We start from the raw sequence: 27742 nt of genomic DNA, 5'->3' as shown, positions 1-27742 counted from the left end.
TAAAACTTACCGCTGTCGTAAAATGTTTTCATTGAATAATTGGGGTAGCAAATTTATTTGAATTAAATTTTGTAACTTGGTTTTATGACTTTGTTATTTCAATCGCTTAATGTCCAAGTGGCACGATTACTCTTATTTTCTTAGAATTTTTTTTTTTTTTGCTGTAGCCCACTGAATATTTAATTGAAGTTCTTGTTTCATACTGAGTGGCTGTGATCACTTTTTCGCTGGGGCGGGGCAGAACTCGAAGTGATACCAACCGCAGTCGTAACTCGCGCAAGTTTACGACCGCCGAGCCGCCAACCAGTTGGATTACGAGTAATTTTGGAGGCTGTGCATAATATTGTGACACAAATAACTAAAACATTTTCGAGTGAGACGTGCTGGGACGTATGACCAGATGCAAGCGTCTGTTCGTGGCGCGCAGGCCCGGAACGTCCAAGCACACAGATACTATCACATCGCGGGTTACACCCTCGACCTCCAATCCTGCTGCCTATTTAACCCCAGCGCACATTATAGTCATTATCGTCATTGACTTGGCGCAGTTAATGCCTAAAGGTTCTTAACTCCAGCTCCAGAGGCAGCGCGCGGTGCTCCGTCATGGGCCCGTGGTTCGATTCCTGTTTCTGGCAGTTTGTTTGATCCCGAGACCCGCAACTGTTACGCCGTACGGATAGCGGCATATGCCGTTTCGGTGTTATTTTGATTCAGCGACTCGTCTGAGCAGATGCAGCATTGCGAACTGAACTTGCCCGCACGCGTCAACAAAATGGCCGAACTGGCCAGCACGTAGGCGGAGCACATTTCCCCACTTTTCATCCTAACTTTCCAGTTGGCAGACCCAACCGATTCGATGTCCTCCGTGTCACGGAGTGGCCAATCGGACGGAAAGCTGGTCCCACGGTATTCTGTAGCCAATGGACATTTCGAGTCATAGGTGTGCCCAGACATTTCCATTGGGGGGGGGGGGGGGGGGGGGGCGCTAAATTTTTAAATCAGAAGCTGAATTTAGAATGTTAAATAGCGTAAATACATTCACTCATTGACTTGTTTATATTTTTGTGCAGTATCAACGATATATGTTTACTAGTTAATATTTATATCAGTATAATTTTAACAATCTTGAAAATATGTTTTTTTTTCTTCATAAACAATGATTAAAGTGTACTTACACATTTTCCACCCTCGAATTTCCAATAGCTTGGTCCAGATCCACCTTGAAATGAACTTCTTTTTAGTGAATGCAAACACAGCAATTCAGACAACAGAACTTTAAAAAACCTCTTAAAATATTTTTTTTTGCTTGGCCATTTTAAGGGACCTCATGTTTTAAATAAACTAAGGCGGCTGTATTTCCAGAACGATAAAATGTTTAAAAATATTGTTAATTAGCATGCTGCAACACTGAAACACAGTTTGAGTGTCACAGTGCCAGGAATATTCGAATATTAACGAACGCATTAGAGAAAATGCCGATCTGAGTGATTACATTAGGGGGGGCCATGGTCCACCTGCCCCCCCCCCCCCCCCTGTAGGCACGCCTATGTTTCGAGTATACGGATGAACTAAAAGTATCTGGCACTCCATTTCGCTTCTGAAAGATTTTTTTTTTAAATTTTATTTTCTGTGGCACAGGCAATAAGCTGACCTTCACTTTAGCAGACAGGCAATGTGGTTGTTTACACATTCTTTTGAACACAAACTTACTGCAAACTTACTAAAATACTCTTAGCCCGTTGCCTCTTAGCCCGTTGCATGCATTTTCGTTGCCAGCCAAAGTTAACATCGCAGTTGGCTTACTGTTCCGGCTTTCATTCATCCATGCATCATTCACGTTGAAGCTGTGAGATTGTTGAAAGCAAATATGTATTTTATATTGTCAACTTACTTACTCGTAAAACTTACAAACAACTTAAAGAGTGTTCGGACAATCACAGATGCGCCATACATTGTCGAACCATTAAAGAGACAAAAGCTTAATGCAGAGAATGCTGAGTTACGTCAGCAACGGCACGTAGCCATTAACAATGAAATGTAACCTACCTTGCAGTGACTATACACTTCGAACAAGTCATAACTATAATAAGAAGGTATTCCAGAACCACGATAATAGTTATATAGTTTTACGATATCGTCCATAGTACTAAAAAATGAGTTTTACCCGGAACTAGAATTTTTTTCCGTAAATTTGTAAAAACAAAGCTTTTAAAAACCAAAATTTTTAAAGATTTATGAACTTATCCTAAAAAAAGAAAAGTTTTATGCAAAGGCTACAGAAAAAGTGCATACGACCTGATTTAAAACTTATTTTAAGCTAGGTTTTTGATATATATTTATAAAAACGCTGAATTGATAAAAGTAGTTTAATCATAATTACAAAATGAATTAAACTTAAATCATGGGCTAAAACACACAATTACAGTAGCAAAAGTATTTAGGATACTTCGTGCTTCAACTTTCTAGCGCGGCGTAATATCGCCGCAGTCTGTCACGAGAGAGGAAAAAGTAACTGGCGTTCTGTAGTTTTTGTGATAGCAACTTTGGAGTGTAACTAATGCAACTTCTGCAGTCTTTCAGTTTCACGCACGCGTACGCAATACGACTCGATTCGTTGCTCTAACATAGCATTGCATGCTATGTAGTATCAGAAGTAACGAGAAACGTAACGATACGATAGTAACGAGTACTAATTGTTATAGTTACGAATACATACGGGTACGCTTTTTTTTCGTTACTTTCACACCTCTACTAGGTACGACGCATGTCCGCCGCGGCCTTGTACTTGACAGGCGCCAGCCATCAGCGAGGACTCCCCTTCAGGGGGAGGGAGGGGGGAGGGTTACGCAATGCCGGCTGTTGCCAACCTTGCGGAAGAAAGCTGGCTGCGACCTTGGCGCGGTCCCTTCGCGCACTCATGTCTGCAACGCATCGAACCATACGCCTACATTTCCCGTGTTTTGTTGACGTTTCAAAAAGTGAAACGTAATCAGTGGCTGACGCAGGAGTATTAATTCGGGAAGGAGAGAAGAATAAATAAAAATAAAAATATTTGTATTCAAAAACATTCACGTTCAGACGTTACGTTATCATTCTGAACATGCCTCGCGGGCTTTGTGATTTTGAGATTCCAGATGTTATAACAGCTCAGCTCGCATCACCCAAATTAACGTAACTGCAGTCTGCGGGATCTCGCATATTTTATATTTTTTTCATAACTTCGGGAGGGGGGGGGGGGATATATTTCCTCTCCTACCCCGTCCTCCTAATCGTCCTCGGCTTCCGCCTTTTTAGGTGATAGTAAGTGGAAATGGAAGGTTGGCGGAGTTAGGTGAGCGACTTTGAAAATACTCTAAAATCGTAAAAATGTATGAAATATAGCAAAATTATGTTTTTGTTAAATTCCTTCGCGAAGGGTGGTTTTTTTTACGAGTGAGCTGGAAACCTCGGTTATGTTCGGAACTGATCGGTGGTCGATGAACCTCATGCTGCCTACAAGGCTACGTGAGACTGCCTTTCAACTTTTTTGGCAGTGTTGTATTCAGAACTAATTCAAGGTATTTCCTTTTTTTTGTTACATAATTCACACAGTTACACTAAGTTTTTCAGGAAATTTAACACTGACAAAATTAAGCTTGTGTGCGAGTGTTTCTAGTCTCTTTATACTTTACTACTTGCGATATTTAACTATCTATTTAAATATAATGAAAAAGATATATTGCAAAAAACAAAAATAAAATATAGTTACTATTTTAAATACTTAATTTTTTTTAAAAAGAACTAATAGCTAGTAGGCTAAATAATGTATTTCCTTGATCCAACAATATATATAAGATTTAAAATCACGATTGAAATAAAAATACATGTAGCCTACATATGCTACCAGAAAAATGAAAACCCTACTTAAATAATTGAGGGATCTCATCAGCAGAGTTAAATTATCCAGCCAATGAAAGATACATTTGTTATTTCAACATTATTTTTAGTTTTTTTTATATGAAAAGTAGCTACAATTTTGAAACTAAAATTCTAAAGATCTCTGAGAAAGACTATGAAGTAGAGGAATATGTATATGTATTTTTTGTTCACGCAGTGTAGGATAATTACAAGTTAATGCTAATTTGAACAAACAATTGTCATCGAATTACTGTAACCCATCTTTCTTCTCATCTCGAATTTTCTAGCTTCTCGCTTGCCATCCGTGTTCGATTTGTTTCAGGAAACAGTAATTGATGGTCGAACTTGATGTAAGGCTTTACATTATTGCTTTTTATTCCTTTACTTTTGAAGTGAAATACAATTAAAGCAAAGTAAACCAATTAGAAAATACGATTCAAGACTAAAGAGAGTTATAATCTCAGACGAATTATTTTGGGTGATTAAGCTAATCTTACTCGCTGAGCTAGTAGCAGCACGCTACTTGTAAGCGTGTAAGCTTACGCCTTGAGATTAAAATGAGTTTCTAGTTTACTTGCTTTCAAAATGATATTTGTAACTCTTTTTTTGTATTATTTGCAGCAAAAGGGAAAGATTCAGAGTTTGTTGTTTGTTTCTTGAGTTGAGAATGTAAGCGTGGATGGTTTTTATAGCGTAGAAGTTTATGTTGTTCTTAACCATGTGAACATGGAGACAATAAGAAAGGAAGTTCACATGCATGTGTGTCCGCATCAACAAAGTATAGCCTAATGTGAAGTATACATAACACATTCATGACGTTGCAGTTAATTGTCCAACCAAATTACACATGCACCACTGCCTTATTCCTATTTATCTATTCTGTGTCGTTGACTCTTTCTGCAGTTGAACTTCCGTAGGTGCTACTGACCCCTACGTAATCATTTGATTTGTTTGTTTGTGCTTTATACTCTTTGCTAACTTTCAAGAGGATGACAATCAAGTGAAGGTATTAAAAATTCACAATCACAAATCTTCGAAAAATCTGTATGGGGTTATAAATCTCAATGGGGTAGGAGAAATTATTTTATATTTTTTTAAGTCCTTCTTTTAAAACGTAGTATATTAAATTTTTTATTTATATCATTGTTCCCATTTGTTTCCGTCAATAGTGCAACTGCGCGAATGTTTCTGAACGTCTGTTCCATCGAGTTTCCGTTACGTTTGGGAAGCTGAAATGAAGTCGTTATTTTTTACCTAACCTAACTGAAAACTAAGTTTATTTTGTAGGTGGGTTAGGGAGGGACCTAGGTGCGTCTCAGGCAGAAGCCTATACGCCTGGTCATGCTGGGATTAGCCATACAGGGAGAGGGTCGCATGCTTCATGTTCTCTGTGCGGGGATTGGCCAGCCACGGCAGCGATTTGGTGCCATGACTAACTTCCCTATCTTAGGAGTTTACAGGATGCAGAGGATGGATGGTGTGCCAGACGCCCGAACAGTTCCGAACATATCCGAAGGTCGCCATTCTCACCTGCAATTAAGAGATTTATTTATTTTATTACAATTATAGAGTATTTTTTAACGTCCCTGACCTAACATTATCAATCTTTCATTTTAGATACGATCATATATACATGCTAAACCGATCTTTCCCGAAAATTAAGAACGAATATGGGTGAAAATTTAATGTAACGTACGTACCTAACTTACCTTTAACTTTTGTAACAGGAAAAAAAAATGCAAGTGGATTATTCGGGCGTCTGACTCCGTGTCTGTGAATAGTGCATTTTTCGTTCTGTTCCCTTCATAAATAACCTCCTGTAGACGAAAGAATCTGCAAGTCTGTTAAAACAGAAGATAGACTCGTAAATACCCATTGCACAAGCAGATACGAGGAAAAGTCAACCGGAACTTATTGTAAACGCTGTGATGGGAAGCTTTTAACGGTGTTTTAAGACGTAAAACAAAACACAGCTTTATTACGTGGTAACGACAGCCATTACATAATGCCACCAGCGCTGGAGGAGGTGGAAAAACAGGGGGGGGGGGGGGGGGGGAGGTGACACACAAGAGCTATCGGTAAACTCCTTTAGAGCAAAATGAGTCTTAGGGACTGTTAAAATGGGAGAGAGAAAAGTTGAAAAGTTCAAATTGTCACTAGGGAAATACGCCTTTCGATATCCACCTCACTCGGTGTTGGTAAAGACAGTGCCGGACGCACGGAGAGTCAAGGTATATCCCCCCAAGGGCGCCAATATCACAGTTTGTAAAAAAGGGGGAAGCTAGACCTGGGGGTGTGGAGTACTTATAATATTTTGGAAGACGAATGGTGACTTTTAAGTATATATGTAAAAAAACGCTGTATAAAAATATGTCAGTGTTGAACCACTTTAACGTATTACGGACTTTTAAATCTTTTTATCGAAAGAAAAACGCTTGACGGCACTATATATTTTTTTCCTTTCCGTGAAAGCTGAAACAAAAAAAAAGGGGGGGATTACCCCTAGACCCCGGGCATGGGCGCCCTTGTATCTCCCCCCCCCCCCCCCCCGAAGTTATATAAAGACATTATTAGATATCAGCTTTGAATATATATACTGTATAGAAGTCGCGAGTGGATAGGATTTACTCTACGTTTTTCAGAAGCTTATGATGAGCAGCTTGGGAACTTCACCGCTGCAGTGCGCTGCCGTAACGCCCTGTATCGTCTTAGTTGTTATTTACACGTTAGAGCGCAGCGCTGTCGCCCGCTGTCATTCCCCGCTCCCCTCATCCATCATTCACTGCAGCTCAACGTCGTTCAACGGGAGGGGGAAGGGGTGTTTGAAGAGTTCGAGACTTGTCCGCTAGGGACCACCACAAGTCGATGCCCTAGAGATGGTGGCGATTGCGGCGGTGAATTAACCAACTACCTCAAAACCGTATTAGAAATTTTAACCTGGGCTGGCGACTTCTATACAGTATATATATTCAAAGATATCAGTGAAGACAGTATGTTACTGTGTGAGGAGTCACGTCGCCTGCGGCTACTACTGTAGGCCAACATGTCATTGTGTTATTGTCAGTAGTAATACCAGTGTTTTTTTAATATTGCTACGTGTTGAAATTTTTATTTTTGACGTGACAACGTCTAATAAATCAATGAACGCCGGCTTCACGCACGAAAAAGTTTCCCATAACGCACATTGTCCCGTTACGCTCATTGTACGCTTGCGCCGCATTTATCTCTTTTCCACTCGATTGGAACAACCATCGACTTTATCGAGGCACATTAAACTTGAAACACTCCCATTCGTTTCCTACTTTTCCTATCCTTAACAGAATAACACAGATTTGAAGAAGTTAAATAAAAAACACGTATAAAAGTTATAGTTAAAATAATCTGTTCGTTAAAGTAATAAACACATTTGAATTAATGAGTGCAAATAAAAGTAAATTTATCAATTAAATTGTAGATTTCATTTCACTCCTTCTTTGTATCCATACAAAATAGTGATAATTCAATAATGATTCAATTTTATTCATAAAAGTATGCAATCATTTCATCAATGTTTTGTTATGACGTCACGTTAAACTATCGTCCGTAAACCGACTTTACAGACAACCCAATTTTTTTTCCCGAAAAAAAAAAAAAAAAAACCTGTATCAGGCACTGGGTGAAGGCCTGCCACATTCGCGCAGTCTCGTCTGACTGGTGTTTCGGAGCTGATGGTGCAGATGCGGATATGACATTTGATTGGTTCACGTGACCAATGACGTCATGTGCTGGTGGTACAGCCAGCAGACAACACTGTCTGCATCTGTCATCATGAAAAGTATTCGCCTGTAAGAAGCATGAAGAGTACCCACCCCCCTAATGAAATGAAATTCTGAGTACGCTCATGGTACCACCCCATAAACATCACTCACGCCCGTGGCCGGAATTCGTTGATACGGCACCTGGGAATAAAAATAAAGTTATTACCCAGTGTCTCGCGTGCAATTTTAGCCTGCAACATTGGCTGAAGCGCTATCGCTTCTCTTCCTCTTTCCCACACAGAAAATAACAATTCTGTACTTTAGCAAACCATTTGCCAAGAAATAGTTTGTAATACTGCAAGAAATATTTTCTAACTTTGTACAACACATAGCTATGGTTATTTTTGCATAGCTATATAAAATACGGTTTTAGAGATACCTAATACTGTTTCTTAGGAAAATTCGCGCATAATTTTATTTTTAATTTTGTTTTTAATTTTTCCTTTAAGCGTAGAATTTTTAATCTAAGATAATCGAATATTCAATAATTAGACTTAATTTTGTTTTATTATGCTCATTGATGTGCGCAGTTAATACTGGAAAGCTGTTCAGGGAACGGTTTACAAATAACTGTATTTATTGTAGGTACTGGGACAACACAAAGCATAAATGCCCGGGTGATAATCCGACCGCAGTATTACTGCGAACACTATTTTGTAGTGATAAAAGTGGTTTTCATGTAAATGTACAAATTTACAAATATCTGTAATTTTACATGAATATTTGTGTTCCATTAAAAAAAAAAAGCACAGTGCATGCTTGGACGCCACAGCCACCGACAGATATCTACCAAATGCGAGACCACGACAAAGCTACTACTTCACTACGATAGAATCTTGAAGTAATGACGCAGGTAGATTACGATACCCAAAGATTACAAATGAGGGGAAATTATGTCAACTGTATATTGCCATTGGTTCTCTTCAGCTCGGGTCTAATACTGTCCGTTACACAACATTTATGCTTACGCAAGTATGTTTATCGGGGAACTTTAGATAAAACTGTTGAGATAATTATTGTAAAACTCCATGCACAAAAGTGAAGAGATGAGATAATTACAACACTGGAAAGATTTTGCTTATTTATCTGAGATATTTTAGATTGACCAGTGTCGTGTTGGGAGGAGAGGAGAGATGCGCAGTTGAAAATCCAATATGGCATAACTTCCAGTGACTGCTTGTGGATAAAAACGATTTCATACTGCTAGCCATTAAAACTACAACACCACGAATGACTTAATTCTATATCTTAAACATAACGTCATTTCTGGTGTGCGCTGGTTGTCATAGAAAAAAAATTGAATGGATGACGAAGATACACACGGACTAAAAGTCAACAATGGGAGAACACTGTCTCTTTCCGAGGTTTCGTCAAAAGGTACACGATAACCTTGGCAAAGGTGACTCTTGTCAGAGGAATGTACCCGTTAACAGGAATTTCAGGGTAAAATGTGGTAAAAGGGAAGATGGTGATGGTATCAGTAGATGTAGTCGGACCAGAGAGTTTGGAAGACATATAGGCCTAAGTGGTAATTAATTTATGTATTCACGCGGTACGTGAAACTATCTGAAGGGCGATTGCCCAAGCCGTCAAATCAGCTAGGGGAAGTATCCAGTAATATTGGGCTAGGTCATGACTTTTTGACTAATCCTCCACGTGTATCTTCGTTGACCATTCAATTTCCCCCCCTCCCTTCTCAGGTTCTTAGACGCCACAGAATTAGGGCCTACGTTGAAATAATTTAGTCAGAAAAAAAAAATTACAGCACAGACGAACAGAATAGGGTGACATTGATGAGGCAGAACCGCAAGTACAGAAGAAAATCATCTGACGATTCTGGACGACACAATGATGCCAGCACGGACGATAACAGTAGTATTTATGTGATGACATAGTAGCGCCGTTCTAAATTGGCATCTGTTCCCGTTTTCGGACACAAACGTACCACGAAGGAACGATTTAACGTTCAGATATGAGAATGAATACATCTGCAATTACACTGTCAAAATACAATATTTTATTAACTCATAAAATAGGCTAGTGTGCTCTTAGCCTTAAAGAAGGCATTTTTTAATGTTATAAATAAAACATTGTGGTCTATTAAACGTTCGTATTAAATTGCAATGTCTCAAATTGTGTCCGACGGACACTGATCGCCTGTTGGTCCACGTGACCCTCTGACGTCATGGATGGTGTGGGCGATAGTCCGAATACATTGGTCAACTTGAACTTTTTGTAATAATCTGTGTACTTCGGTATCCTAGAAAAAGAACAATAGTGATAAATGATGTTTCCTGTTCCCGTTTCAAAAAAAGTCAACAGAAAATAACGGATGGTGTGGTAGGAAGCCAAGAAGACAGACAAAATTTTGATCAGCGTTGTCCTGTTGCGACAGCCGCTTTTTAAAGGCAGACCACATGAATTCATTTTTGCAGCGTGATTAGAGTTAATTTATTAGCTTTCACTTTCGCCTTCCAGATTAAATAAATAAATAAATAAATATTATTGAACTCCCACTAACACAAATTAAATGAATATTCAAACTCATTTAAAATGCATGGCAAGAATAAACAATCGAAAAACATTTATTCTGGCGCTCTATATTTACTAAACGGCAGTTTTCCGTGCGAAAATGTGACAAGTCATTCACATTAGGATAAGAAAACTGACTTGTTTTATTCGAGCGTGTTGAAATCGAGATGGCGTCTTCTGTAAAGTTTATCTGGAGATATTCTCCACTTGGATTAAAAAGTTACGGCCGCGTTGAACTTGGGACCGGCTGCTGTCTGGGGCGAGCGGCTTTATCGCCGGTGGTCGGGCGCCGAGGGTCAAGGGTGAGCGTCCCCAGTTCCCCTCCCCCTTCCTGGGGTGCCCCCGGGGGCCGCCAGTGATTTTCCCACGTGGCACGAGGTCTCCACGCGCCGGCCGGCACGCGGTTACGCAAGCTGCGATCCTCCTTGGCACAGATACAGCCCGCGTCGAGAAAAGCCTAAGACGTCCATCAAGTTCTGTCCCTGCCAGAACACGCCCGAATATTCACCTTCGGCCAACCTCGGGATTTGTTTTATTTTTGCGCTGAAAAAATGAATTCAAATATTAAAAGTGGTCGGTTAGGTTAGCTACATTAAAACACTTTAAAACGCTATGGACGGTTAGTTAGGTTAGTATAGCTACATTAAAATAAACAGAAATATAAATATATGTACATAAACCCGAGGTTGGCCGAAGGTGAATATTCGGGCGTGTTCGGGCAGGGACAGAACTCGATGTACATCTTAGGCTTCCCCTGTGTCAACCGGCCATTGCAGAACTACTTAAGTATTTACAAACTCGGCTCTGCCGAGGCCTGTACCACTTGTTCAGCTTTCATGTCTCCCGAGACACAGCATAACGACAAATTTAGTAAAACCATCAACAATTACATATCAACAGGGCCGGATTTAGGTGAGGGCAACCGGGGCGAAAGCCCCGGGTCCTCCACAAACGGAGGGCCCCCAAAAACGGAGGGCCCCACAATAGAGACTTTGGAAAAAAAAATCTTTAAAATTCCAACAAATAAACACTAGTAAACATCTTTTCCTTTGATATTCTTTTTTCGCTGTTTTACCTTTACCCACAGTACTTTGTACATACATGATTATATTATTGTTAAAAATTAACAGAAATATTCATTAACACTAAAATTTAATTTCATATAACTCTTGTCTCCGATTATATTTATGTATGTTTTTTAAATACTAAGAGATCTACTTGATTTCACAATAAATTATTTATTGGAAAACTCGACTGAAAAAAATTGTTCATTTCATTTGGAAAATAATTTCTGCTCTGTTGCCCCGAGGCCTCCAGACGTCTAAATCCGGCCCTGCATATCAACAGTTATTCCCTTGCTCATATCTGGGCAAGGGACCAAACACGTCCTCATAACATGGCATAGGCGCAGCCAAGATTTCTGGGAAAGGGGGGAGTGGCAAAGGAAGCTACAAGAATAAATATTTGATAGGCTTTTTTTTGGGTGTAGTGGTGGTGGTGGGGGGGTTAGGGGGTAGTATGGAAGCACCCAGACAAGTGGGGATCCGGGGGTCCTAACCTTGAGAAATTAACAAAAAATATGGTGGTTAAAAATGCATTTTTAGGCTGTCTGAGTATCTTTAAATACTTTTTCAAACTTTAAATTCTTAAATAAAATGTGTCACTTGTGAAAAGTAGATACTTATAATACCACTGCCAATGATTGTCCTAATATATGTTGAAAGAGAAGCTGTTCTTAAATATTGCCATTGATTTGTTATTTGAAAAAAGTATTTTTGTTAACATGTACTGGCTTTAATTACTACAGGTTATGTGGGGTATATCCTTATTGATGATCTTACGTTAAAACACATACAACATAAATTAAGTTCTTTTCATTTGTGGCACAATATTAGGTATTGCCTAAGTAATCACACCTTCAGACGAAACTTAATTCACAGTTGCATTTTTCAAGACTTCTGCTTTTGTGTCAGGATTAAAAATAATAAACAAGTCATTCTCTTCGGCTAATGAGTTTTACCAACTCTTTTTTGACATATGTTGGCTCCTAACTCTTACATCGCCTCGGGAGTAAAAGAGCGTAAGTAAAATAAACCTCTAGTTACACAGAACAGGTCCGAATTTGACTGACAAACTTAACTTGCATGTTCATCACAAAAAAAAATATCTTAAAACATACTAGAATTTCCAGAACTAAATTATATATACTGTGATTACAAATGTTTGCTATGCAATTATGAATAACTCTTCTATTAATACAAATTCAAAATAAAATCAAGTATGCTATAATTTGGAGAGAAAAAAACTTCTTTGCATGACTGATGCATCAAAAAATTATTTTTAATTGGCTAATTTTAACTGTTCATACTGTAAAAAAAATATATGCTAACTTAGCAACTTATTTGCTTAAATGAGCTATCTTCCCTTCCTCCCCACCTAAAAAAGGTTTTGGTTGTGGCTTCTGTGTGTGGGGCCTTGCAACTGCAATCAGGGACTGAACTAGGCTTTCCTGCGACCGAGGTAGTAATAGTGTTTAGCAGCCCCCTTCCCTTTCCAAAGGCAATAAATGAACCATGTATAAAGTTGTTGAATCTTTTTACATTATATTTAAAATTTTAAGTTAAATGTTATCAAACCCTTTTGATGAGTAAAATGAAAATATTTCTATAAATTCTATAGTTGTTGTTTCTATTCACCTTTTATTTCACATTTTTTGAAGTATGTAAGTAGAAACAATTCAATGTAGTTCAAAAAGGTTTATTTAATCAATGCAAAACTTTCAAAAGTTTAAGTTGGCATCATTTTAATGACTTTTGATCAGTTGTTCGATAAGATTTTGTATATAAATCATTCAGTTCAAGATGTCTAGTTCGATTGAGGGTTGTAACACGGAAGAACAACGTGCAGTGATTAGATTTTAAGTCACGGAAGGTGTTAAAGGTAGTGATATCCATGCAAGGATGATAAGTGTATGGGAACAATTGTATAAAATATTTACAAATGGGCAGAACAATTTAAAAGTGGCTGAAAAATATCGGTGATGAGCAGCGAAGTGACAGACCAGTCGAAGTGGCCACTTTCTCCCTCGAATCTTGCATTGATGCGATAATTCTAGTCGACGAATCACTTTTGAAATTATAACTGTAAAATTGTCTCAAGAGTTCGAACTGTCTGTAACATTATTCAAAATAAAACTGCAATACAAGAAAACCTGCGCAAGATGGGTGCCGAGAAAACTAATGGACACCCACAAAGAAACAAGGCTTCAAATCGGTAAACAGTTGAGAGCTCGATGTTCCACTGAGATTGAAGCATTTTTTAAAAGCATTGTTACGGGCTATGATACATGGATTCATTATTACGAGCCTGAGTTAAAGAGACAAAGCCTTGAGTGGAAACACACAAGTTCTCCAACATGGAAAAAATTCAAGACCCGGCCATTTTGGTGGTAATGTGATGCTTAACACATTTCTGGGACTCACAAGGCCCTATTTTATGCAATATTCTTGAAGACCAACGAACAATCAACATTCAGTATTGCACTGATATGCTGGAAAATAAAGTAAAGCCTGCAATCCACACTGAATGTCGTGGATTTATTGAAGTGTATCCTATATGGCACATTAACATTTTGCGTAGTCGAATAATGTCCTGCCGGTGTTTTCAGTGAGCATTTACTATCAGTCAGTTTACAGTGCTCTTGCTGTTCTTGATTGTATGTTAACATCTAGATTGTAGCTTTGAAGTAGTGTATGTTGCAGCCTGCACTCGAAGGGTACACAAAAAAAAAACAACTCCTGTGGTTTGTCTGCATTTTCATTTTTTTTTTTCCTCTTCAGATGCGGTGACACGACTCGGAAGCGACCCTCCAGCAGTGACCATCTCTCTGACCTCTCCGCCATGCTGGGCGCGTGTGTCTCCCGCGGGGCGGCTTTGCCCTCGCGACACCGCCAGTTCCTCGTGTGGTCGCTCTCCAGGTCCGGCTTCTCCACCGACGTCGAGTACAAGCCCATACGGAGCATCCTCTGCGCCAACAGGGGTAAACACACAGTGGACAACTTTCACATGCATAAGTGTTTCATATCTAAGCCTTTATTCACATGTATATAGTACTGTGTAATTAGTAAAAATATTATGTAACAATTTTAATTTTTAAATGTATATATATATTTTCTTTTAACTTACCTACATGGTTCTATCAAAAATAATGTAAAAAAAACTGTTGAGTAGCTATTAATTTTTTTAACTTATATTAAAAATTTTTTCAATTGTTGTGAAGATAAGGGTAGCCTTTCAACTACTTTTTTTTATAGGTACTGATTTTGATTTTCAAAATTATTTTAATTTATCTACTTCAGCTTTAAGCTTATTACACCAATGTCACTGCAATATGTGCAGAAAGGCCTTATGCCTTGACAATTAAAACTTAGTAATTTTGAGTCATACAGCCCAGTAGAATAGTATCTTCCAGTTGGTTTTTTATGTTGTCATTTTTTTTGCATGTGAATTCTGGCTAAATACATTAACTGTTTCGTTCATATAGTAAAAGAATGCTCCCCTCAAACTTTCAGCAAAAAATTCACTATTACTTTATTCACCTTAACTGTAGCGTGTGTTTTGCTACACAAGAAGAAAAACACCCCACACCCCCCTTTTAACATCTCTTAAACTTTGCCCAAACGTATATAAATGCCACAACAAAAATATGTTGAATTCAGCTTAATTTTCCATTTATTATGGAATTTAAGAAATACAACTACTTTTTCTGTTGCATCAAAACTGTTTCCAGCTTTTCGTTACTGTGTCAGAAATGTTTCTTCTCACAGATTGTAGGCACTGCTATTTTATCTTGTGCAGTTCTCTAACAGTTATTTTTATTAATAACCAGTTACAGTTTTTCTTAGCAACTATTCATGCATGAATAGTTATTTTGTATTAAATAAAAATAAGAGTACAATTTTTATTTTAAATATATGTCGAAAGGATAATATCTTTTAATGTTATTTAGAGTTGAATGAAAGACAAGATATTTGGTGTAAGATGAGTAAATAAAGTATCACGTTTAATTACAATGAATTTGTTTATTTATATTGTTTACCAATATCAATAACTTACTGTAATTAAAAGAAAATCTGTAGTTAAGTGTTCAACAGTTAAATAGTAAATAAAAAAAAAATTCAATTTTTTCTTTCCATTTGTTCAGAAAAGCTCCTAATAGATACTTTTAATGTCAACATAATTTCTCAACAAATATTAATTTTTTTAAAATTTGTATTTGCTCTATGTAAGCCATTTAAATTTTTTAAGTTTAAAATGTTGCCTCTCATGTGTTACCAGCTGCCCGACCCGGCATCGCACGGCTATACTAATGGAAAAAAATTAAGCCACATCTCCCATTTACAGTAATCGTAAATAAAAAAAAAATTCTGTGAAAATTTATTATTATAATGCTGTATAATTTACCGGAGAGAAAATGAATAGCACCAATGGTTTTCCGACTCGTGCACGCAACGTACAACTGATGTACCCGTACTTCGCTACGGCAGTCTACAGGCAGTTCACTCTTGCGCCGCTCATTATACATGCCCCTCCTTGTGGGTACGCCACTGCCGCGCGATGCCCGTTGCCATGGATATGCAGAAGGCATGAACAATGCAAAATTCTGTTCTCATGCAGACAAAGTACCCACTGTTGCCTAGTTTTAACCACCCATGGGATCTAATTTTTGGAAAATGTCATTCTGCGTAACATAAGGAACATTACTGTGAAGTTTCAAGTCTGTAAAATATATATACTTGAAAAAAAGGGCAATAAAAAAACAAATTAAACACAGAGAGAGGGGAAAAAAACAATAGTTTAGGTTTGCGATTTAAAGTGATAAAAAGTATTTAAATACTAATTGAACTCTTATGAGGGTACTGATTGCTTAGTTGTTAATATCACACGGGTGTTTTTTACTTGTATGGGAAAATTAAGAATGATAAGGCATATAGTGCATGGCAACAATGTTAATAGGCAATAGGAAATAAACTTCTAGCGCCTGCGGCATTGTCAACACACACTTCGTACGTGTACTGCATGTTGTATCTAACCCCCTCCAACGCATTTGATTCTAAATTGGACTTTTAGTAAGGATCCCTAATGTTATTGATAATATAATATAGCCTATAGCCTTCCTCGATAAATGTACTATCCAACACTGAAATAATTTTTCAAATCGGACCAGTGGTTCCTGAGATTAGCGTGTTCAAACAAACAAACAAACAAACAAACAAACAAACAAACTCTTCAGCTTTATAATAGTAGTATAGATTAATCCTTTTTAACACTTTTTTTTAAACTATATTCAGTAATGAAATTTGGTTCACATTTTATAGCTATGTACTACTTCCTACCACCTTTTTCTGTGCTGTAGAAAATTTATTGTTAATGACCAATACCAACTAGGTGTTATTTTAACGATCTGAGTGTATGCCACCATTCATTGACATTTAAGATGCAGTATAAGACAAGCCCCATTGAAAAATACAGAATATTTACATTAAATAGTTAAAAAAATAAACACTGTCAAAATCTATGCTATTTTTATGATGTATTCTGCTCAGAAGCAGATAAGAGACTTGAGTGATTGAAGCCACCTTTTTTGATGCATTTCTACTGGATGAAAATAAGTTCTGTAGGAAAAACTGGAAAAAAAACGTTACTTTTTAGATGTGAGACCTCTTCTCCCCTTTCCCGAGCTAGCTTCTGGATAAACCGCCGAGGGAGAGGTGTAACGCCAGGTCTTTTTATTCCTTCAGGGGAAATCGCTATCCGTGTGTTCCGAGCATGCACGGAGCTCGGCATCAAGTCCGTGGCAATCTACTCCGAGCAAGACAAGATGCACATGCACCGGCAGAAAGCGGACGAGTCCTACATCGTCGGCAAAGGACTACCACCTGTGCAGGCCTACCTCAACATTCCAGAAATCATCCGAGTAGCTAAGGTAATTATTGAGCCTCATAGTTAACTCTGCATGGTATGCTTCCACATAAAATAACTCTTTGCATTATGTTCACACATTTTCTCTTATCGAAAAAGGAGAGAACGACTGCAGAATTAGAGCTCAGCATGTTGTTTAAATCAAGGTCATTAAGAGACTGCATACGCTAAAAATTTGAGCATTGACGGAATGAACGGGTGAGGGAAATGGGAGCACCACCAGTAAGCACACCGATTAAACGGGAACGTCCGCCACTTGAGAAATTGCACCGCCTTGATAGGAGGTGATTGTGGCCCTATCATAAGATATGCTATATGTGTCGCCTAAATGGGCAGGTGTGTAGAGTTTTAGAAAAAAACCACACAATTTGAAAACTGCTCAATATATCAGAGTGGTATTTGTTTACTAAAAGCATTAGGAATGCGCTGAGGGTGGGTGAGTAATACTGTTTCTGTATTTTTTTTTCAAACTGTATTTTTAGAAGAGTAGAAATGGCTAAATTTTTTTTTTTTTCAGATTAATTTTTAGATATGAAACATCTGCTACAGATTCTTAAAATGACTCAAGGGACGTGCACAACACCTTTATCTTCATTTCTCAGCCATATAATAATGTTTTGGTCGCCACTGAAATCTCATAGTTACCCTGTGTACGACGAGAAGACTGCACACAAGTTCAGAGCCTTGCGCTGAGAGGTGATATTGTACTAGAAGCACTAACGAGAGTAGCATTTATCGTTCTGCCTCACTAACACTGACACACGCCTGACTAGGCAGGCTCCGCTGGGAAATATTTTCTATAACTTAATATTATGTGTATAATCAGCTATGGTTGTATTTTTGTGGCTAAAAAAAAGATGTGTAACATTTTATTTGTGTCGTGCTTCCTTTGTGTTATTTGTTTTAAGTATTTGGCAGTTACTAAATGTGTTAATGTCGGCAGGAATATGATGTCGATGCCATCCATCCAGGGTACGGATTTCTCTCGGAACGGGCAGACTTTGCCCAAGCGTGTTTGGATGCGGGCGTCAGGTTCATTGGTCCGTCGCCCAGGGTCGTGCAGCAGATGGGGGACAAAGTTGCTGCCAGACAGGCTGCTATTGATGCAGGTGAGTCAAACCTAGCTTGGTTGGTTTTGTGTGTGTTTGTTGGTGTGTAAGTACTCAGAAATGTTTCATATCATGATATCTTCTCATTAGAGATATTCTTAAAAAAATGTTAGCTTTTTAAGGAACTTAAAATTATTGATAATAAATATAAACTTAAAATTGTAAAACCATAAATCTGGAATCAAAATGATCTACGCCCATAATTAGTAGTGTTTTTCTAACTTTAGTTTTTGTCAATTTTACAGGAGTGGCAGTGGTCCCCGGAACACCAGGCCCTATCACCACGTCGAAAGATGCCATGGAGTTCTGTCTGAAACATGGTCTTCCTGTCATATTCAAAGCTGCCTACGGCGGTGGCGGTCGAGGGATGAGGGTTGTGCGGAAAATGGAGGCGAGTTTTCATTGAAATTAAGGAATAATTCTTTATCTTAACTATGCTATTAAATTGTGTAGTAGCATTTAAAACTCTTAGAAAAATAGGTATCTAGTACATATAAGTAACAATTTTACATGAATATAATGTTCATCCTTCAACAGCTGATTTTTCATTACTTGCAGTAAAAATTGATCTAGATGAAAGTTTTTAATTTTACTCTTAACGAGGTATTATGTGATTTTTGTTGTGTAAAGGTAGTAGGTGCTGTATCTGTTTTAAAAACATTAGCCATTCGTATCCTTTGAACCAATTTTACCAATTTGTTGGACATTTTATGAATATCACAAGTTTAAACTCTCAGTTTAATTAGTTAATTATATTTGTTTAGTTTTGGAGTTTTAAATTATTCACAGTTTTTTTTTCTCAGTTTCATTGTGAAGTCTTATACCAACCTTTTAGACACTTGTTTGCATTACTTGATATCATCATTGCAACTGATGTGCTAAGTTTTTATGAGAATTAAAACAAGTTCATTTTTACAGTATGGTTTCTGGAGCATTAAATTATTATAGAGAAATTAAAAAAAAAAACTACACAAAGGTACATTGTAAACCACTAGAAAATCATATAAAATTAATGTTTCCTCAGTGTTGGCAAACAAACCAGATTTTTAAATGTCTTAGGAATAATGGAAAAATTTGCTAAACAACGGAAGTGGGTAAAAGTATTTTTCTTTCCACAGACAAAATGTTGTGTCTGAAACATCAATCAGAAATATTCTTTGCAGTTCCTGGACTTCTTCTGAACGCATAACCCGTTTTCTCCACATCACTCAATTACAAACACCAGTTTTCAGGAACTGGACTTGACAACTTTTTCCAATAATCCTGGGGTAATTTTGCTATGTAAATCTTGATTGCAAGGCCATATTCGAGGAGGGGTAAGGGAGGACAGCTGCCCTCCTTCCAAAATGGTGGGTGGGGGGGGGGGGGGACAGAGCTGCAGTAGGGCAATCTTTGCTAACTATTGGTAAGAAAAAAGAAAAGGTTGTATACAGAAAACTCAACCTAACTCTCTTCCATTTTGAGCTGGGTGTGCCCTTACTTGATTGTGTGCTATTGGTTCGGACATGGTCATGTAGATGAAGAGGGTGGCCTGGCAACAGCAGATGTTGGTGTTTGGAGCAGGAGGTAGAAGAAATGTTCCAACGAGCCAGCTCGGAGGCGGCGGCAGCGTTCGGCGACGGAGCCATGTTCATAGAGAAGTTCATCGAGCGGCCCCGCCACATAGAGGTGCAGCTGCTGGGCGATCGAGCGGGCAACGTCGTCCACTTGTACGAGCGGGACTGCTCCGTGCAGCGACGCCACCAGAAGGTGGTCGAGATCGCACCCGCACCCAGCCTCAACCGCAAGGTTGGTAGCTTGTGTCACTTCTCTCACATAGGTAGTAACCGGAGCATACAGGAGAGAAGGGATAGACAACTTTGCCAGCTGTTTGCTACCAAAATTCTTTCTTTTTTGTCGGTAGGAATGATAGATTTTTATTGATTTTTAGGATTTCAGATTTCCATGAAATTTTTTTCTTGATAGTATTAGATCTTGAAATATGTTGGATACTTGACGAAATCAGCCAATTGTTATGGTGCTCGGGGAACGCGGAAATGTCTTGCGTTTCCGTCTTGATGAATCGTTAAAATGGCGAACACATGGGTCATTATTTGTAAACAGGAAATAATTTGTGTATAACTTGTAAAGGTCCCAGAACATTATTTTTATTTTGCATTAATTATAAATGTGTATAAAATTTTTTAAATATTTTGAAAGTTAAGAAATTCACAAGTCATATCAAGTTCAAATTTTCCATCCAGCATTGAGATGTATTATTTTAATTTAGAAATAAGATTAAGTTTAAGTGTGAGCTAGGAGGCCATGTTTGCTACTGTAGAGTGATTTTATTTGGTAGACACTGATACCTAGAAATAAATTATCACCACAGTAGTATGTAGTTTAAGTTAGTAGCCTCAGAGTGATGGAAATGTTGGGGTGTGGACATAGTGATGTGTAACAACAATAATCAATAGTAATATATTATTTTGTTGTTTTTTAGTGTTTGGTATGTATATCTCCTTTGGGTTCTGCAAACAGGTGAGGGACCAAATGACTGAACAGGCCGTTAAGTTGGCAAAGCACGTTGGCTACGAGAACGCAGGAACTGTGGAATTCTTGCTGGACGAGAGTGGCAACTTCTACTTCATAGAGGTTAACGCCCGCCTGCAAGTGGAGCACACGGTCACGGAGGAGATCACAGGGTAAGACGTGCACCTCTCTCTGGAACTGCTCATGAATCCTGCTTTAGGTCATTACTAGGGATATTTGACAGCATATATTCTGTATTTCTGTATTAAAATCTACTTCATCTTGGCTCACCAATGTGGTGTGAGCAGTACAAGCACTCAAGTGACATTACATTTTTGACCTAAGACTAGTAATTAACTCATTCAATAAATATATTCATTAGACTCACTACTGTTAGAGCCTCCTGTCACTCTACCTAGTAAAAGTTTGTTTCCCCAAAGTATTAATAATGTTCAAGACTGTAGGACCTTGTGATATGTATAACATGTTAATACATAAATTAATTTTATTGCATGTGAAGCTTTATAAAGAAATTACTAATCACTGCATACCTCCCAACTTACAGAATTAAAACTCTTCAGGTTTAAAAGTGGGTACTAGGGGCTGGAAAAAAATAGCATACATGTTTTTTTCCAAAATTAGCATCTATTATTTCATAAGTTAGCATCTATTATTGAGAAATTGGCATTTTAAATGCAACTTATTTAAAACCTAATATTTACATTCTAAAAATTTGCAAAGTAATTATTCATGTACCTACACAAAAAAATTTAAAAATAACCCTATAGTTTAGTTTTGTACAAAACCACCATTTTTAAATTTATTTTTAGATTAAAATAACAAAAAATGTAAATGCTTATTTTACTTAAACTATGTAACTTGGCTGCATCACAAAGACCTGTTCAGTCACAAAAACTAGTAGAGAGAAGGATAACCAGAAACTCATCACTTAGGTTAAGTGTAACATTTGGGGGAACACAAAGTATCAATAGTATTGCTGTGGTTTATTTCACTCTCACACTAAAGCATAATGCAAGAAAGTGCAGCCTGTTTTGTTTTCATCTTACTAGCCAATCGTACACCTTTCATCTGTGAGATGTGACAGTCTGTGGCAAACACGGTGGACATATTGTGTTTGTGTGTTACCATAAGTGCTGATAATTTTCAAGTGACAAACATAAATTAAAATAACTTAATTATACATGCATATGTATCCTAGACAAACAGCAAAGTATGAATATAAGCTGAGTCAGGTTACTGAAAGTCTAAAAGACAGGTTTTTTCTCCAAATGTAAGAAGATTAATTTTGTACAATAATTTTGAACACTGTCAAAATACCTATGCGAATGTAGTAGTTATGTGACATTTTATAAAGGAGATTTTTGGAAATGAATGAAATTTTAAAGTAATTTAGCTGAAAAAAAGGGCTCATATTTATAAAATTTGGTAAAATAGCATTATGTTGGAAATTATCAAAAAATAGCATGTACTACACGCCCAAGCCAACTGTGGTCCCGAGGAGGGGAGTGACGGGAGCGCTAGTGTCGCAGTGAGAGAGGGGTGGGGAATGAGGAGGGGTTGGCAGTACGGAAATACCGTTAGCTGGGGAAGCAAGGAGTATACACATGCGTTCATAAGTGTACGCAACATGTAATCATGATTACCTGGATGAAACGATGGCCATGAAGCGCAGTCGTGCAGTAAGAAATGTTGTGATAAGCTGAAGGTACAGTCATATGAAACAGCGAAACACAGTGTCTACGAAGATGTCACAGTGTGTACCAAAGTGTGTCACAGCATCACATCGTACCGTTTGTGTTATAATAATTATTTCACTCGGCACCATATTTAACATACATGTCGGTATACATTTGCCTATAATCAAAGAAAATATTGTTTGTGTGATTAATGAATGAAAAAAATGCAAGAAACATTTCAACACAGATTAGTGCATAGTGCACGTAACAAACGCCCACTCAGCCATTTAGTTCTTTAATTCCTGATATGTTACCATTGGAATATGTGCTGGTGTTGTCCGAAAAGTCTCATTCACTGTCTGAGCTGGACTCGCTAAAGTTAACAACAATTTTCTCAATTTCGTGCTCCATTAGACAGTCACATGTCCAGTACTCTGCTTCTGCATGTTTTACATGTAAAATAGCATTTTGCCATTCTTCTCTGGTGACGCTATTGATTGCTTCTGTTGTGATGTTTTCAATGGTACGTGATGATTGAGCGACATTTTTTTCATCTATACGTGATTTCACAATGTTCCATACATACTCAATATCATTAAGCTCACAGTGGTATGGTAGTAATCTTATTACTTCATGCCCATGTTCTTCTAACATCTCATTTATGCGAAACCTGGGAGGTGGACGTCGACCACGAACGAGCTGGAGAAGTTCACATTTTGTCATATCATTGTCATGCGGAATGTTGTTCTGTAACCATTGGATGATATCTTGTTTTCTTGTACCGGCTGTTGGTGGCTTATTTAACTGAACGGTATGATAAGGGGCATTATCCATTACAACCAACGAATTAGCAGGCAGATTTGAAATAAGCTTGTCTTGCCCCCATCTGGAAAAGTTTGCGAAGTTCATCTCGTCGTGATAATCGCCACTTTTACCTTTGGACTTGAAAATGAGATATGCACTTGGAATGAAACCTAGATCGCAACCTGCATGTACGATTATTCAACGTTGACCAGCGCTGTCATTCTTCAAAACACCGGGTGTTTCGTTGTCTTGCCAACACTTGCTTACTGTGTACGTCGGGTGAATCCAGGTTTCGTCAATGTACACAACTGTTTGTTTGTTTTCACCAGCCTGCTCATTTGCTTTCATTCGACGTAAATATTTGCCCCTACAAGCAACAATGTCATTGCGTTCCATTAATATTTTCCTTTTATTCTTGCATTTTTTGAACCAGAAACCCAATTTATGCAGGATTTTTCTCAGTTTATTTTCGTCCAGGGAAATTTATTTCTTCTTGTAACACTTATTAACACTTATTAAGTGTTGGAACATCTTCTTTCACCGTATAAAACTGTTGTACGGTGCGCCATATTACCCCAAGGTCAAACTCATCAACCGATATCTTGTTAATACTTGCTTTTCTTTTCTTTCCTGGTGTGCGCAAAATTCCCCCACTGATAGCGGCTTCTTTACTTTCTTTTCTAATTTTGCATATTGTTCCTTTTGATTTCCCTGTCGCTGTGGCCGCACGCTTAGTTGCATTACATAATGGATGGGTAAGTTTGCCTGATGCCTTCTCCTGATCACAAAATGCAATCACATTGCTAATCACTTCCCTGCACTGGCTATGTATAGTTTTGTGTTTTGTTGTACTGCCCGATGCCATTTGTCAATAAACGTTATATTACAGTCACGCATGCTTCGAAACCTTGCTCCGCTTTCAAAGGATCCGTGAAATACTTGAACAGCGATACTTCCGTATCCGTTCACTGTGTCGTGACTTATGGTAACAACTCTACTTGCCGTCCCACCCGCGACATGACGCACTTCGACCCTTGAGGGGGACTAGGGGGGAGGGGACAGTGTGGCGGAAGGGATGACTGCGGAGGGAGGAGTCTGTCTGACCTTGGGTAGTTCACATTTTTCCCGGGACCACAGTTGGCTTGGGCGTGTAGTAAAGTGTAAATTAGCAAAAAAATAGAATCACTAGCCAGATGCTAACTTCACAAATTTTTCACAATTGATGGCAGAGGTGTGCATAAAATAACTATGTACGTAAACACAAAGTAAATTTTTAAAATCAATACACACGGGAGACAATTGCATAAAGTCGTAAGGGCCCAAGAGATAGTAAAAAAAAAAAAAACACGTCTAAATCGTGAGAGTTGGTAGGTATGCAACTGTAATCAGCTCTTATTGCTCTTTACTTGCTAAAATTTGGAAAAAAAAATAAACCTGTCATACTTCACTTTTAATTAATGTTGAGCATAAGTTTTGAATGATTATTTTTCCCTGCAGGATCGACCTGGTACAATCACAGATCCGAGTGGCGGAAGGAATGACTCTGCCAGAGATGGGGATGACTCAGGACAACATCCACCCGCAGGGATGTGCGATCCAGTGCCGGGTCACCACGGAGGATCCTGCCAAAAACTTCCAGCCAGACACCGGCAGGATCGAGGTATCAACCTATCTTGATGTGGCAGTTGGTTTTTTCTTACTGTGTTCCATTCTGAAATGTCGGTCACTGGTGAATACGAATATTTCTCTCTTAATGAAAATCCATTTGATCCATAAACTTTCACATTTCTTAGTAAAAAAAAAAAAGCAGCAGCGTTGACAACCTCTTAATACCTGTAAATTGAAACATCCAAATCTGACACACCACAACTGGAAGTCTTAACGCACGAGTGATGTGTTTCTTGCACTAGGTTTTCCGCAGCGGAGAAGGAATGGGCATCAGGCTGGACGGAGCATCTGCGTTTGCTGGAGCCATCATCTCCCCTTACTACGACTCGCTGCTGGTGAAGGTTATCGCTCACGCCAGCGATCTGCAGGCATCGGCGGCCAAGATGAATCGTGCTCTGCGAGAATTCAGGGTTAGAGGGGTGAAGGTATGTACTCGCCAAGGATTTTTTTCCGTTCACAATTTTTTTTTAAAAAATAATTTTGAATTTATTCCTGGGTAATTTCGCTAGTGGAGAGATCATGCACAAGAGACAACGTTGGCACAAAATCTGAAGACTGTTGTGACTGACAGCCATGGATTCTGGGTCCAAAGAAGAAGCGACAGTATAAACAAACTCAGCCTGATGTAAAGTAAGTTAATGTAAGTATGGTGTGCCAAAACCAGTTACAATATGTTTTTAATTGTTGAGCATTTTTGTTTTAATGGAACAGGACACTATTAAAAAAATTTTCTAGTACCAATCCTTACTTTCCATAATAATCAGACTTAGAATATGGCATTAGTACGTAATGTTTGTGTTGCAAATTAAATTTTCTTGCAACTTAGTCGAGTAGTTTGTGTGCAAACTCAAAATACTGACAGCAAATGAGTTTGTGCTGTTTCAGCACATGGCCTGGAGAAAGACAATTAACAAGCAGAAGCTAAAAAGTGGTTAATTACTACTACAGAATACAGTAACAATCAAACCAGTGGATTATTACTAAACCTACTACATAACTTCAACTCTTGCACTAACAAAGTGAATGAATATTTATCTTGGTAATTCACTACGTAGTTACATATTTATTCTTTTTGTGTATCACTCTGTACATTCTTCAAATTTTATTTATGATTATGACCATAGAACATTCATACCAGAGAAATTTCAGTATACACACAAATATACACATTTCCCTTCAAGATTATAAATCTCAAATCAGTGCTATCTGAGGCCATAATTTCTGTCTTTGGGAATGTTGTTTAGCTTATTTTTTTGTTAGTGAACCCCAAACTGAAAGATGTTAATATGTAAAATGTTATAGACAAACCTAAAACTGTGCACGTTGTGGTCAAATATTTGTAATCTGTGCTGATAATGTTTGTATGGCTACACATACATAGTTGTTCCATTGCCTCCTTTAAAAATACATATTTTATGGTTTGGATTTTTTTACTTATGTCATTGGTTCATGCTTTGTTTTTTTTCCAGACAAATATCCCATTTCTGCTGAACGTCCTCGAGAACCAGAAATTCCTGAACGGCACTGTCGACACGTACTTCATAGACGAGCATCCAGAGCTGTTCCAGTTCCAGCCCACCAGGAACCGTGCCCAGAAACTGCTGAACTACATCGGCACGGTGCTCGTCAACGGACCGTCCACCCCACTCGCTACCAACTTGAAGCCAGCGGAGATCCACCCCCACGTTCCGGAGATCCCACTAGGTAACCAACCCACTTGGTATGCTGGTTCACGCAACCGATCACTTCCGTACTTAGCACTGGAGCATGATTTTAGTTGCGGTTTGGTAGGCTGGTGTGTTATAGTGATTCCATTTTTTTTTTTAATGCACGTTATACCAGTGTCTTAGTAGCAGAATTTTGCTTAAAATAGGTACTAACGTTGTGTGTGGTGAATTTTGAAACTGCTTATACCTATAAGAGACAAAAAATCTTCAATTTTAAGGTTCAGGCAGAAAATGTCTTGTTCATAGTACACACACACAAACAACAGTCAAAACAAACTGGATACAATCAAGAATTTCACTAAATAATGACATAATTTGTTTAATTACATTAGGGAACTGGAAATGTTGCCTCGAGTACCTATTTAAAACATTTAAAAATTAAAAAAAAAATTATAATCAACCCACAATCATGTTAACTTTTGACTAAAATTTTTCATATGTGGTTCCATTATTTAAGGTTTTAGTGGCCAAAAGATTGGGCTTTTGTTGTTGTAATCTCTCCAGTCATGAAGTACATTATTTGATGACTGTAACATTAAGGCAGCAATGCTCTGAAAATCTTGCCAGAATATCTGTCTGAAAAAATGCATAATATGCACTGTGTTTCTATGTATATTGATAAATTTTTTAATAAGAGTTATAAGGTGAAAAAAAAATACATTTAAAACAAAATAAATAAATTTGTAGTTAACTACTGTAAACAGCTTAGAGATGTGTTGCTGTAGAAACTGTATTAACTGAACAACTATTAGAACTGTAAAAAAAAAAGCACCTTTGTTTCCATGGAAACTGCATGAAGTGAACATTTTTCAGCGCTGTAGTATACTTAATTTGTCTGCAAGGAGAGAAAGTAGGGGTACTGAGCTGGTTCTGAGAAAATTACAGCTACCATGATGCTACTTCTACCATTAATTCTTCTGTTTCTACTACCACAGGTCCTATCACTATTCCTGCCACTATTAGTTTTAGTAGTGCTGCTGCTCCAACCAACTATCCTGATGTTACCACTACTTCTGCTC

The 27742-nt window shown here is 38.0% G+C and overlaps 1 protein-coding gene across 2 annotated transcripts in view; it reads left to right on the top strand.

Annotated features, from left to right (window-relative positions):
• Positions 1–27742, top strand: part of LOC134528254 (pyruvate carboxylase, mitochondrial) — a 113000-nt gene that overhangs the window by 40384 nt on the left and 44874 nt on the right. For both annotated transcript variants that reach the window (XM_063361710.1, XM_063361711.1), the window contains exons 2-10: positions 14066–14265; positions 17027–17211; positions 18151–18316; positions 18562–18707; positions 19880–20104; positions 20837–21000; positions 24826–24988; positions 25239–25421; positions 26466–26700. In XM_063361710.1, coding sequence (XP_063217780.1) covers positions 14127–14265; positions 17027–17211; positions 18151–18316; positions 18562–18707; positions 19880–20104; positions 20837–21000; positions 24826–24988; positions 25239–25421; positions 26466–26700 — 1606 coding nt within the window. In that variant the 5' untranslated portion in view covers positions 14066–14126. The remainder of the gene's footprint in view (positions 1–14065; positions 14266–17026; positions 17212–18150; positions 18317–18561; positions 18708–19879; positions 20105–20836; positions 21001–24825; positions 24989–25238; positions 25422–26465; positions 26701–27742) is intronic.

Source organism: Bacillus rossius, chromosome 1 (assembly GCF_032445375.1).
Source record: "Bacillus rossius redtenbacheri isolate Brsri chromosome 1, Brsri_v3, whole genome shotgun sequence".
NCBI lineage: Eukaryota > Metazoa > Arthropoda > Insecta > Phasmatodea > Bacillidae > Bacillus > Bacillus rossius.
Note: the sequence above shows the minus strand (reverse complement) of the source record. Positions and strands in the feature narration are given on the sequence as shown.